Source organism: Rhipicephalus microplus, unplaced genomic scaffold (assembly GCF_043290135.1).
Source record: "Rhipicephalus microplus isolate Deutch F79 unplaced genomic scaffold, USDA_Rmic scaffold_12, whole genome shotgun sequence".
Taxonomy (NCBI): Eukaryota; Metazoa; Arthropoda; class Arachnida; order Ixodida; family Ixodidae; genus Rhipicephalus; species Rhipicephalus microplus.
The window spans coordinates 58,965,360-58,980,721 of record NW_027464585.1 but is presented as its reverse complement, the minus strand read 5'-3'; the positions used below and the strand labels follow the sequence as shown (position 1 = coordinate 58,980,721).

Below are 15,362 nucleotides of genomic sequence, written 5' to 3'. Positions count from 1 at the left end.
TTGAATCTGTATGCATTTCGCAGAACAGATTCTCTTGATTTCGATCCTGAAAAGCTAGCAATTATTGGACGAATTCTTTCTGTTTTGTAGGCCCCGAGACGATGAGCCCTTTCTATTGCTATATTTTCCAGCTTTAGTACATCCGTACAGACAGACTTAACTAGATTTTCGGATTCTTCCCAAGTTTCCTTTGGATGACTATCTGGTATTCCAAAGAATACCAAGTTTGTTCTCCGGCTTCTGTTTTCTAAGTCGTCTAGTTTATCAGCGAACTTCTTTTCTGTTTCCTCTAGTGTAGTAAGGCGCTTTTCAATTACATTAGTTTTAGTAATCACGTCGTCCATTTGCATAACCTCACAGTTTTTCACCAACTTATTGCAGTACAGAACGCTGTATCTCGCTAAATGACATTGTTCTTTAAGGTTTCACGATGCTTGCATGCGATTTAACAAGAATATCACAATATAGCAGTTTCGCACTTGTAACGTTAGAACACGCAGTATTTGGCTTGTTCATGCCGTTTGTGTGCTTTCACAACATTTCACCTATCGCAGTTTAATACTCGCTATAAAACAACACTATCTCGTTAGATGACGTCGTTTTTGGTAGTTTCACGACGCTACCTAGCTTAAACTAACCTAACCTAACCTAACCTTCGCACTTCTATCGTTAGAAAACGTTTTACTCGCCACTTTACAATGTTTTCTACAAGATTACGACGGTTTCATGCGCTTTCACATTAGATATCGTAGTTCCCGACTTGTAATGTTGAAAAACACTACATCTCACTAAGTGACATTGTTTAATGCGGTTTTACGACGGTTGATATGTCAACCTAACCTAACATTCGCACTTGTATCTAAAGACGCTCAATTACACTGTTTCGTTCACAATTACGATATTTGCTTGACCTCACAGTTTCTCACCAACTTATTACAGTACAGAACTCTGTATCTCGCTAAATGACATCGTTCTTTAAGGTTTCACGATACTTGCATGCGCTTTACCGAGAATGTCACAACATAGCACTTTCGCACTTGTAACGGTACAACACGCAGTATTTGGCTTGTTCATGCCGTTTTGTGTGCTTTCACAACATTTTACCTATCGCAGTTTCGTACTCGCAATAAAACAACACTATCTCGTTAGATGACGTCGTTTCTGGTGGTTTCACGACGCTACCTAGCTTAAACTAACATAACTCAACCTAACATGACCTTCGCACTTCTATCGTTAGAAAACGTTTTACTCGCTACTTTACATTGCTTTCTACAACATTACGACGGTTTCAAGCGCTTTCACATTAGATATCACAGTTCCCAACTTGTAAAGGTGAAAAACACTGCATCTCACTAAGTGACATTGTTTAATGCGGTTTTACGACGGTTCATACCTTAACCTAACCTAACCTAACCTTACCTAACCTAACCTAACCTAACCCAACCCAACTTAACCTAACCTAACCTAACCTAACCTAAACTAACCTAACCCAACCTAACCTAACCTGACCCAACCTAACCCAACGCAACCCAACCTAACCTAACCTTACCTGACCTAACCTAACCTAACGTAACCTAACCTAACCTAACATAACCTAACGTAACCTAACCTAACCTATTCTAACGTAACCTAACCTTACCTGACCTAACCTAACCTAACGTAACCTAACCTAACCTAACATAACCTAACGTAACCTAACCTAACGTAACCTAACCTAACCTAACCTAACGTAACCTAACCTAACGTAACCTAACCTAACCTAACCTAACCTAACCCAACCTAACCTAACCTAACCTAACCTAACCTAACCCAACTCAACCCAACCTAACCTAATCTAACCTAACCTAACCTAACCTAACCTAACCTAACCAAACCTAACCTAACCTAACCTAACCTAACCTAACGACGGTTGCAAGCGCTTTCACATTAAATATCGCAGTTCCCCACTTTTAATGGTGAAAAACACTGCATCTCAGTAATTGACATTGTTTAATGCGGTTTTACGACGGTTCATACCTTAACCTAACCTAACATTCGCACTTGTATCTAAAAACGCTCTATTACACTGTTTTGTTCACAATTACGATATTTGCATAACCTCACAGTTTTTCACCAACTTATTGCAGTACAGAACGCTGTATCTCGCTAAATGACATTGTTCTTTAAGGTTTCACGATGCTTGCATGCGATTTAACAAGAATATCACAATATAGCAGTTTCGCACTTGTAACGTTAGAACACGCAGTATTTGGCTTGTTCATGCCGTTTGTGTGCTTTCACAACATTTCACCTATCGCAGTTTAATACTCGCTATAAAACAACACTATCTCGTTAGATGACGTCGTTTTTGGTAGTTTCACGACGCTACCTAGCTTAAACTAACCTAACCTAACCTAACCTTCGCACTTCTATCGTTAGAAAACGTTTTACTCGCCACTTTACAATGTTTTCTACAAGATTACGACGGTTTCATGCGCTTTCACATTAGATATCGTAGTTCCCGACTTGTAATGTTGAAAAACACTACATCTCACTAAGTGACATTGTTTAATGCGGTTTTACGACGGTTGATATGTCAACCTAACCTAACATTCGCACTTGTATCTAAAGACGCTCAATTACACTGTTTCGTTCACAATTACGATATTTGCTTGACCTCACAGTTTCTCACCAACTTATTACAGTACAGAACGCTGTATCTCGCTAAATGACATCGTTCTTTAAGGTTTCACGATACTTGCATGCGCTTTACCGAGAATGTCACAACATAGCACTTTCGCACTTGTAACGGTACAACACGCAGTATTTGGCTTGTTCATGCCGTTTTGTGTGCTTTCACAACATTTTACCTATCGCAGTTTCGTACTCGCAATAAAACAACACTATCTCGTTAGATGACGTCGTTTTTGGTGGTTTCACGACGCTACCTAGCTTAAACTAACATAACTCAACCTAACATGACCTTCGCACTTCTATCGTTAGAAAACGTTTTACTCGCTACTTTACATTGCTTTCTACAACATTACGACGGTTTCAAGCGCTTTCACATTAGATATCACAGTTCCCAACTTGTAAAGGTGAAAAACACTGCATCTCACTAAGTGACATTGTTTAATGCGGTTTTACGACGGTTCATACCTTAACCTAACCTAACCTAACCTTACCTAACCTAACCTAACCTAACCCAACCCAACTTAACCTAACCTAACCTAACCTAACCTAAACTAACCTAACCCAACCTAACCTAACCTGACCCAACCTAACCCAACGCAACCCAACCTAACCTAACCTTACCTGACCTAACCTAACCTAACGTAACCTAACCTAACCTAACATAACCTAACGTAACCTAACCTAACCTATTCTAACGTAACCTAACCTTACCTGACCTAACCTAACCTAACGTAACCTAACCTAACCTAACATAACCTAACGTAACCTAACCTAACGTAACCTAACCTAACCTAACCTAACGTAACCTAACCTAACGTAACCTAACCTAACCTAACCTAACCTAACCCAACCTAACCTAACCTAACCTAACCTAACCTAACCCAACTCAACCCAACCTAACCTAATCTAACCTAACCTAACCTAACCTAACCTAACCTAACCCAACCTAACCTAACCTAACCTAACCTAACCTAACGACGGTTGCAAGCGCTTTCACATTAAATATCGCAGTTCCCCACTTTTAATGGTGAAAAACACTGCATCTCAGTAATTGACATTGTTTAATGCGGTTTTACGACGGTTCATACCTTAACCTAACCTAACATTCGCACTTGTATCTAAAAACGCTCTATTACACTGTTTTGTTCACAATTACGATATTTGCATAACCTCACAGTTTTTCACCAACTTATTGCAGTACAGAACGCTGTATCTCGCTAAATGACATTGTTCTTTAAGGTTTCACGATGCTTGCATGCGATTTAACGAGAATATCACAATATAGCAGTTTCGCACTTGTAACGTTAGAACACGCAGTATTTGGCTTGTTCATGCCGTTTGTGTGCTTTCACAACATTTCACCTATCGCAGTTTAATACTCGCTATAAAACAACACTATCTCGTTAGATGACGTCGTTTTTGGTAGTTTCACGACGCTACCTAGCTTAAACTAACCTAACCTAACCTAACCTTCGCACTTCTATCGTTAGAAAACGTTTTACTCGCCACTTTACAATGTTTTCTACAAGATTACGACGGTTTCATGCGCTTTCACATTAGATATCGTAGTTCCCGACTTGTAATGTTGAAAAACACTACATCTCACTAAGTGACATTGTTTAATGCGGTTTTACGACGGTTGATATGTCAACCTAACCTAACATTCGCACTTGTATCTAAAGACGCTCAATTACACTGTTTCGTTCACAATTACGATATTTGCTTGACCTCACAGTTTCTCACCAACTTATTACAGTACAGAACCCTGTATCTCGCTAAATGACATCGTTCTTTAAGGTTTCACGATACTTGCATGCGCTTTACCGAGAATGTCACAACATAGCACTTTCGCACTTGTAACGGTACAACACGCAGTATTTGGCTTGTTCATGCCGTTTTGTGTGCTTTCACAACATTTTACCTATCGCAGTTTCGTACTCGCAATAAAACAACACTATCTCGTTAGATGACGTCGTTTTTGGTGGTTTCACGACGCTACCTAGCTTAAACTAACATAACTCAACCTAACATGACCTTCGCACTTCTATCGTTAGAAAACGTTTTACTCGCTACTTTACATTGCTTTCTACAACATTACGACGGTTTCAAGCGCTTTCACATTAGATATCACAGTTCCCAACTTGTAAAGGTGAAAAACACTGCATCTCACTAAGTGACATTGTTTAATGCGGTTTTACGACGGTTCATACCTTAACCTAACCTAACCTAACCTTACCTAACCTAACCTAACCTAACCCAACCCAACTTAACCTAACCTAACCTAACCTAACCTAAACTAACCTAACCCAACCTAACCTAACCTGACCCAACCTAACCCAACCCAACCCAACCTAACCTAACCTTACCTGACCTAACCTAACCTAACGTAACCTAACCTAACCTAACATAACCTAACGTAACCTAACCTAACCTATTCTAACGTAACCTAACCTTACCTGACCTAACCTAACCTAACGTAACCTAACCTAACCTAACATAACCTAACGTAACCTAACCTAACGTAACCTAACCTAACCTAACCTAACGTAACCTAACCTAACGTAACCTAACCTAACCTAACCTAACCTAACCCAACCTAACCTAACCTAACCTAACCTAACCTAACCCAACTCAACCCAACCTAACCTAATCTAACCTAACCTAACCTAACCTAACCTAACCTAACCAAACCTTACCTAACCTAACCTAACCTAACCTAACGACGGTTGCAAGCGCTTTCACATTAAATATCGCAGTTCCCCACTTTTAATGGTGAAAAACACTGCATCTCAGTAATTGACATTGTTTAATGCGGTTTTACGACGGTTCATATCTTAACCTAACCTAACATTCGCACTTGTATCTAAAAACGCTCTATTACACTGTTTTGTTCACAATTACGATATTTGCATAACCTCACAGTTTTTCACCAACTTATTGCAGTACAGAACGCTGTATCTCGCTAAATGACATTGTTCTTTAAGGTTTCACGATGCTTGCATGCGATTTAACGAGAATATCACAATATAGCAGTTTCGCACTTGTAACGGTAGAACACGCAGTATTTGGCTTGTTCATGCCGTTTTGTGTGCTTTCACAACATTTCACCTATCGCAGTTTAATACTCGCTATAAAACAACACTATCTCGTTAGATGACGTCGTTTTTGGTAGTTTCACGACGCTACCTACCTTAAACTAACCTAACCTAACCTAACCTTCGCACTTCTATCGTTAGAAAACGTTTTACTCGCCATTTTACAATGTTTTCTACAAGATTACGACGGTTTCATGCGCTTTCACATTAGATATCGTAGTTCCCGACTTGTAATGTTGAAAAACACTACATCTCACTAAGTGACATTGTTTAATGCGGTTTTACGACGGTTGATATGTCAACCTAACCTAACATTCGCACTTGTATCTAAAGACGCTCAATTACACTGTTTCGTTCACAATTACGATATTTGCTTGACCTCACAGTTTCTCACCAACTTATTACAGTACAGAACGCTGTATCTCGCTAAATGACATCGTTCTTTAATGTTTCACGATACTTGCATGCGCTTTACCGAGAATGTCACAACATAGCACTTTCGCACTTGTAACGGTACAACACGCAGTATTTGGCTTGTTCATGCCGTTTTGTGTGCTTTCACAACATTTTACCTATCGCAGTTTCGTACTCGCAATAAAACAACACTATCTCGTTAGATGACGTCGTTTTTGGTGGTTTCACGACGCTACCTAGCTTAAACTAACATAACTCAACCTAACATGACCTTCGCACTTCTATCGTTAGAAAACGTTTTACTCGCTACTTTACATTGCTTTCTACAACATTACGACGGTTTCAAGCGCTTTCACATTAGATATCACAGTTCCCAACTTGTAAAGGTGAAAAACACTGCATCTCACTAAGTGACATTGTTTAATGCGGTTTTACGACGGTTCATACCTTAACCTAACCTAACCTAACCTAACCTTACCTAACCTAACCTAACCTAACCCAACCCAACTTAAGCTAACCTAACCTAACCTAACCTAAACTAACCTAACCCAACCTAACCTAACCTGACCCAACCTAACCCAACCCAACCCAACCTAACCTAAGCTAACCTAACCTAACCAAACCTAACCTAACCTAACTTAACCTAACCTAACGTAACCTAACCTAACCTATTCTAATGTAACCTAACCTTACCTGACCTAACCTAACCTAACGTAACCTAACCTAACCTAACCTAACATAACCTAACGTAACCTAACCTAACCTAACCTAACGTAACCTAACCTAACCTAACCCAACCTAACCCAACCCAACCCTACCCAACAACACCCAACCCAACCTAACCTAACCTAACCTAACCTTACCGAACCTAACCAAATTATCCTTACCTAACCTAACCTAACGTAACGTAACCTAACCTAACCTAACCTAACGTAACCTAACCTAACGTAACCTAACCTAACCTAACCTAACCTAACCCAACCTAACCTAACCTAACCTAACCTAACCCAACTCAACCCAACCTAACCTAATCTAACCTAAGCTAACCTAACCTAACCAAACCTAACCTAACCTAACCTAACCTAACCTAACCTAACGACGGTTGCAAGCGCTTTCACATTAAATATCGCAGTTCCCCACTTTTAATGGTGAAAAACACTGCATCTCAGTAATTGACATTGTTTAATGCGGTTTTACGACGGTTCATATCTTAACCTAACCTAACATTCGCACTTGTATCTAAAAACGCTCTATTACACTGTTTTGTTCACAATTACGATATTTGCATAACCTCACAGTTTTTCACCAACTTATTGCAGTACAGAACGCTGTATCTCGCTAAATGACATTGTTCTTTAAGGTTTCACGATGCTTGCATGCGATTTAACGAGAATATCACAATATAGCAGTTTCGCACTTGTAACGGTAGAACACGCAGTATTTGGCTTGTTCATGCCGTTTTGTGTGCTTTCACAACATTTCACCTATCGCAGTTTAATACTCGCTATAAAACAACACTATCTCGTTAGATGACGTCGTTTTTGGTAGTTTCACGACGCTACCTACCTTAAACTAACCTAACCTAACCTAACCTTCGCACTTCTATCGTTAGAAAACGTTTTACTCGCCATTTTACAATGTTTTCTACAAGATTACGACGGTTTCATGCGCTTTCACATTATATATCGTAGTTCCCGACTTGTAATGTTGAAAAACACTACATCTCACTAAGTGACATTGTTTAATGCGGTTTTACGACGGTTGATATGTCAACCTAACCTAACATTCGCACTTGTATCTAAAGACGCTCAATTACACTGTTTCGTTCACAATTACGATATTTGCTTAACCTCACAGTTTCTCACCAACTTATTACAGTACAGAACGCTGTATCTCGCTAAATGACATCGTTCTTTAAGGTTTCACGATACTTGCATGCACTTTACCGAGAATGTCACAACATAGCACTTTCGCACTTGTAACGGTACAACACGCAGTATTTGGCTTGTTCATGCCGTTTTGTGTGCTTTCACAACATTTTACCTATCGCAGTTTCGTACTCGCAATAAAACAACACTATCTCGTTAGACGACGTCGTTTTTGGTGGTTTCACGACGCTACCTAGCTTAAACTAACATAACTCAACCTAACATAACCTTCGCACTTCTATCGTTAGAAAACGTTTTACTCGCTACTTTACATTGCTTTCTACAACATTACGACGGTTTCAAGCGCTTTCACATTAGATATCGCAGTTCCCAACTTGTAAAGGTGAAAAACACTGCATCTCACTAAGTGACATTGTTTATTGCGGTTTTACGACGGTTCATACCTTAACCTAACGTAACCTAACCTAACCTAACCCAACCTAACCTAACATAACCTAACCTAACCTAACCTAACCTAACCAAACCTAACCTAACGTAACCTAACCTAACCTAACCTAACCTAACGACGTTTGCAAGTGCTTTCACATTAGATATCGCAGTTCCCAACTTGTAATGGTGAAAAACACTGCATCTCACTGAGTGACATTGTTTAATGCGGTTTTACGACGGTTCATATCTTAACCTAACCTAACATTCGCACTTGTATTAAAAAACGCTCTATTACACTGTTTCGTTCACAATTAGGATATTTGCATAACCTCACAGTTTTTCACCAACTTATTGCAGTACAGAACGCTGTATCTCGCTAAATGACATCGTTCTTTAAGGTTTCACGATGCTTGCATGCGCTTTAACGAGAATATCACAACATAGCAGTTTCGCACTTGTAACGGTACAACACGCAGTATTTGGCTTGTTCATGCCGTTTTGTGTGCTTTCACAACATTTCACCTATCGCAGTTTCGTACTCGCAATAAAACAACTCTATCTCGTTAGATGACGTTGTTTTTGGTAGTTTCACGACGCTACCTAGCTTAAACTAACATAACTCAACCTAACATGACCTTCGCACTTCTATCGTTAGAAAACGTTTTACTCGCTACTTTACATTGCTTTCTACAACATTACGACGGTTTCAAGCACTTTCACATTAGATATCACAGTTCCCAACTTGTAAAGGTGAAAAACACTGCATCTCACTAAGTGACATTGTTTAATGCGGTTTTACGACGGTTCATACCTTAACCTAACCTAACGTAACCTAACCTAACCTTACCTAACCTAACCTAACCTAACCCAACCCAACTTAACCTAACCTAACCTAACCTAACCTAAACTAACCTAACCCAACCTAACCTAACCTAACCTAACCTAACCCAACCTAAGCTAACCTAACCTAACCTAACCAAACCTAACCTAACCTAACTTAACCTAACCTAACGTAACCTAACCTAACGTAACCTAACCTAACCTATTCTAACGTAACCTAACCTTACCTGACCTAACCTAACCTAACGTAACCTAACCTAACCTAACATAACCTAACGTAACCTAACCTAACCTAACCTAACGTAACCTAACCTAACCTAACCCAACCTAACCCAACCCAACCCAACCCAACAACACCCAACCCAACCTAACCTAACCTTACCTAACCTAACCAAATTATCCTTACCTAACCTAACCTAACGTAACGTAACCTAACCTAACCTAACCTAACGTAACCTAACCTAACGTAACCTAACCTAACCTAACCTAACCTAACCCAACCTAACCTAACCTAACCTAACCTAACCCAACTCAACCCAACCTAACCTAATCTAACCTAACCTAACCTAACCTAACCTAACCTAACCAAACCTAACCTAACCTAACCTAACCTAACCTAACCTAACCTAACGACGGTTGCAAGCGCTTTCACATTAAATATCGCAGTTCCCCACTTTTAATGGTGAAAAAGACTGCATCTCAGTAATTGACATTGTTTAATGCGGTTTTACGACGGTTCATATCTTAACCTAACCTAACATTCGCACTTGTATCTAAAAACGCTCTATTACACTGTTTTGTTCACAATTACGATATTTGCATAACCTCACAGTTTTTCACCAACTTATTGCAGTACAGAACGCTGTATCTCGCTAAATGACATTGTTCTTTAAGGTTTCACGACGCTTGCATGCGATTTAACGAGAATATCACAATATAGCAGTTTCGCACTTGTAACGGTAGAACACGCAGTATTTGGCTTGTTCATGCCGTTTTGTGTGCTTTCACAACATTTCACCTATCGCAGTTTAATACTCGCTACAAAACAACACTATCTCGTTAGATGACGTCGTTTTTGGTAGTTTCACGACGCTACCTAGCTTAAACTAACCTAACCTAACCTAACCTTCGCACTTCTATCGTTAGAAAACGTTTTACTCGCCACTTTACAATGTTTTCTACAAGATTACGACGGTTTCATGCGCTTTCACATTAGATATCGTAGTTCCCGACTTGTAATGTTGAAAAACACTACATCTCACTAAGTGACATTGTTTAATGCGGTTTTACGACGGTTGATATGTCAACCTAACCTAACATTCGCACTTGTATCTAAAGACGCTCAATTACACTGTTTCGTTCACAATTACGATATTTGCTTGACCTCACAGTTTCTCACCAACTTATTACAGTACAGAACGCTGTATCTCGCTAAATGACATCGTTCTTTAATGTTTCACGATACTTGCATGCGCTTTACCGAGAATGTCACAACATAGCACTTTCGCACTTGTAACGGTACAACACGCAGTATTTGGCTTGTTCATGCCGTTTTGTGTGCTTTCACAACATTTTACCTATCGCAGTTTCGTACTCGCAATAAAACAACACTATCTCGTTAGATGACGTCGTTTTTGGTGGTTTCACGACGCTACCTAGCTTAAACTAACATAACTCAACCTAACATGACCTTCGCACTTCTATCGTTAGAAAACGTTTTACTCGCTACTTTACATTGCTTTCTACAACATTACGACGGTTTCAAGCGCTTTCACATTAGATATCACAGTTCCCAACTTGTAAAGGTGAAAAACACTGCATCTCACTAAGTGACATTGTTTAATGCGGTTTTACGACGGTTCATACCTTAACCTAACCTAACCTAACCTAACCTTACCTAACCTAACCTAACCTAACCCAACCCAACTTAAGCTAACCTAACCTAACCTAACCTAAACTAACCTAACCCAACCTAACCTAACCTGACCCAACCTAACCCAACCCAACCCAACCTAACCTAAGCTAACCTAACCTAACCAAACCTAACCTAACCTAACTTAACCTAACCTAACGTAACCTAACCTAACCTATTCTAATGTAACCTAACCTTACCTGACCTAACCTAACCTAACGTAACCTAACCTAACCTAACCTAACATAACCTAACGTAACCTAACCTAACCTAACCTAACGTAACCTAACCTAACCTAACCCAACCTAACCCAACCCAACCCTACCCAACAACACCCAACCCAACCTAACCTAACCTAACCTAACCTTACCGAACCTAACCAAATTATCCTTACCTAACCTAACCTAACGTAACGTAACCTAACCTAACCTAACCTAACGTAACCTAACCTAACGTAACCTAACCTAACCTAACCTAACCCAACCTAACCTAACCTAACCTAACCTAACCCAACTCAACCCAACCTAACCTAATCTAACCTAACCTAACCTAACCTAACCAAACCTAACCTAACCTAACCTAACCTAACCTAACCTAACGACGGTTGCAAGCGCTTTCACAATAAATATCGCAGTTCCCCACTTTTAATGGTGAAAAACACTGCATCTCAGTAATTGACATTGTTTAATGCGGTTTTACGACGGTTCATACCTTAACCTAACCTAACATTCGCACTTGTATCTAAAAACGCTCTATTACACTGTTTTGTTCACAATTACGATATTTTTATTTATTTTATTTATTTACATAGTTCCTGCAACGCCGTAGTGGCATTACTGCAGGGGGGTATACATAAGAAGTCATAGGAAACATTTCTGCGATAAGACGCCAAACATAGTGAAAAAATTCAATTATAACAACATAAAAAAAAAAAAATTAGTACAATATTGCACATGACAACAGGTACCAAAAGAGAAGTACATATGTCACAATTTCACAACGATGAGAAAAAAGCGCTGTTGTCACTCAAGTTCACTATACCTTCGGGAAGTTCATTCCAGTCTCTAATTGTTTTTAAAAAGAAGGAGTTGGCAAAAGTAGTGGTTTTGTACGCGTATTCTTGTATTTTATGTGAGTGTTGGCATCTTGTGGAACGATATGTTGGTGCTAGTAGGTATTCAGACTTATTAATTCCTGTTAGGTTATAATATATGCTATGCAGAAGTTTTAATCGAAGTTTCCGTCTTCTAGATTTTAGAGTATCCCAGCCTAATATGGCCTTTATTTCTGACATACTAGCGAATGGGTCGTAGTTGTTGCTGACGAAACGGGCTGCCTGGTTTTGGACTTTTTCTATTGTTTTTGCAAGATAATTTTGAGCCGGGTCCCAGATAACACAAGCATATTCAAGTATAGACCTGACAAGAAGGAAGTAAAGAGTTTCTTTCACTTCTTTTGTTGCACAGTGAAAGTTTCTACGAATAAAAAACAACGTTCTACTAGCCTTTGAGATCATTTGGTCTATGTGTCTGTTCCAATGGAACGATTCTGTCAAGTAAATTCCTAAATATTTACACTCGGGCACCTTTTTGACTGCCTCGCCATTAATACTGTATGTGCACTGGATTTTTGAAATGTTCTTTGCAAAGCTGATGTGGTTGCACTTCGAGATATTTAAGCACATATTCCACGTGGAGCACCAATGTGTTACCGTGTTTAAGTCATCTTGCAATAATTCAGTGTCTGTGATTGAAGTAATGTGACGGTAGATGATGCAATCGTCTGCAAATAATTTTATGCAAGATTTTATGTTATATGCTATATCATTTATATAAACCAAAAATAACAGCGGACCTAGAACGCTACCTTGTGGCACGCCTGAAGTCACGTTTACGTATGAAGACGTTTTAGAATTTAAAACAACACACTGTTTACGACCACTTAAGTAATTCCGTAGCCAGGTTTGCAGCTTAGCATTAATATTCAGTGAAGCCAGTTTAATATCTAACAGATTATGTGGGACCGTATCAAATGCCTTGCGAAAATCGAGAAATAATGCATCAACAATGTTGTTACGGTCAAGCGCAGTCAGTACGTCATGCTGAAATTCAGTTAGTTGCGTGACGCATGAACGACCTTGCCGAAATCCATGCTGGGAGCGGGCAAAGAAATGAGTAGATTCGAGATATTTGAACAATGCGCTATAAATAACATGTTCTAATAATTTGCAACAGGTTGAAATTAAGGATATGGGACGGTAATTTTGTACATGTTTTTTGCTTCCTGCCTTATGTACAGGAACCACATTGGCTGTTTTCCAATCCCTTGGAATAACGCCGGTGTCTAGAGACAACTTGTACATTATGCATAAATATTGTGCAATAATAACGTGACACTTTTTAAGTACATGAGATGATATACCGTCAGGCCCTGTAGCCTTAGAGGTGTCCAGAGTACGCAGCAGACTATCCAAACCAGCGTAATCGATTTCAATTTCCGCCATTTCATTACCAATATTTTTTGAAGGTAGCATTGGAGAGTGTTCAGTTCTTTTTGAAAACACTGACTGAAAATAGGCGTTAAATGCTTCAGCTTTCTCCAGGTCATCCGTTATAGTTTTTTCCTGGGTTAAAAGGTCAGGGATAGCTGTGTCGTCTTTTCTGTTGCTCTTGACATACTTCCAAAAGAATTTTGGATTACACTTCAAGTCTGTGTTTAGCTTGTCAAAGAAGACACGCTTTGCCTGTTTTAGTTTTAACTTAAGCTCTTTGTTTACACTTTTGAGCTTTGTTTTATTTAGTGCTGTTCTCTTTTTAAGAAACTTTTTATGGGCATTCGCTGCTTTTCTAACAAGTTTGCGTATCTCAGAGTTGAGCCAGGGTTTGTGCCTCTTTCTGCATCTTAGACACCTCTGAGGTACGTACATATTCACCAGCTCTGTAACCTTGTCACGGAAAATTTGCCACAATTCATCCATGCCGCATGACTCCGATATGCATAAAAAAGTGGGATAATACAAGACCAGCTCTTCGGAAATGGCATTAAAGTCCCCTCTGTCGTACATGAAAACATTTCGAGGGGTTTGCTTACACGCAGGTATTCTAGAAACGTTTAACTCTGCAACAACGCAACTATGATCACTAATTCCTGGACATACGTTTGTGTGAACAATAACATTTTCGTCATTGCTTAGTAAAAGATCTAGTAAAGCGTTAATCCGAGTTGGTTCGTTCACATATTGTTGTAGCCCATAGACACTCATTAGTTCTGAAAAGGCAGAACAATTTCGATTTTTTTGTGGGGCTACACAGTCGGAATCCCATTTCATATCGGGCAGATTAAAATCCCCTCCCAGTATTACGCAGTGAGATATTTGTGATAGTATGTCGGAAAGTTGAATCAAAGATTCATTGTTGTGGTCAGGTGGGCGGTAAAACGATCCAAAAACGATGTTGTTTCCCTGGGGAAATTGGACGCGGCACCATACTGATTCAGTTTCATTATCAAAAACAACTTCTTCGCTGGCAAGGCTACTTGAAATTAAAAGAAACACGCCACCACCATGCCTGTTTCTATCTTTACGGTACACTGTAAAACCTGGCGGAAATATTTCTACATCCAATACTGTGTCGTCAAGCCATGATTCGGTACCCATAACGATTTGCGCTTTCACCGTTTCAAGTAAGATTGTAAACTCATCAGTTTTGTTTTTTAGGCTTCGACAATTGACCACCAACAATACTGGTGTAAAGCTTTTTGTGATGGTATATTTCCCATTTGTTTTTAAGCTAGAATGATCATGTCATTTCCGCCCCAATATCTGAGCATGCGCCCGAAGAGGAACTGGTTGGTGCATGTCAGTATCCCAGGCAAATGCTTGTCCATTGATTACCAGCTTATCGTAACTTAAATGTACACGATTTTTCTTGTCGAGCTGTTTTTCTTTACTGTACTTCCAAAGCTGCCGGCGTTTTTCTTGAACTGCCTTGCTGAAGTCTTCTGATACGCTGTATGACGTCCCCTTGAATCTGTATGCATTTCGCAGAACAGATTCTCTTGATTTCGATCCTGAAAAGCTAGCAATTATTGGACGAATTCTTTCTGTTTTGT

At 39.4% G+C, this 15,362-nt stretch overlaps 1 protein-coding gene across 1 annotated transcript; it reads right to left on the bottom strand.

Annotated features, from left to right (window-relative positions):
* Window positions 1-12,968: 12,968 nt before the first annotated feature.
* On the bottom strand, window positions 12,969-15,054 carry LOC142783733 (uncharacterized; the record flags this gene model as incomplete). Its single annotated transcript, XM_075882313.1, has 2 exons — window positions 12,969-13,034; window positions 14,104-15,054. Coding segments are annotated over 2 exons (1,017 nt in total), but the record flags the coding sequence as incomplete, so codon positions are not given.
* Between the last annotated feature and the right edge of the window lie 308 nt (window positions 15,055-15,362).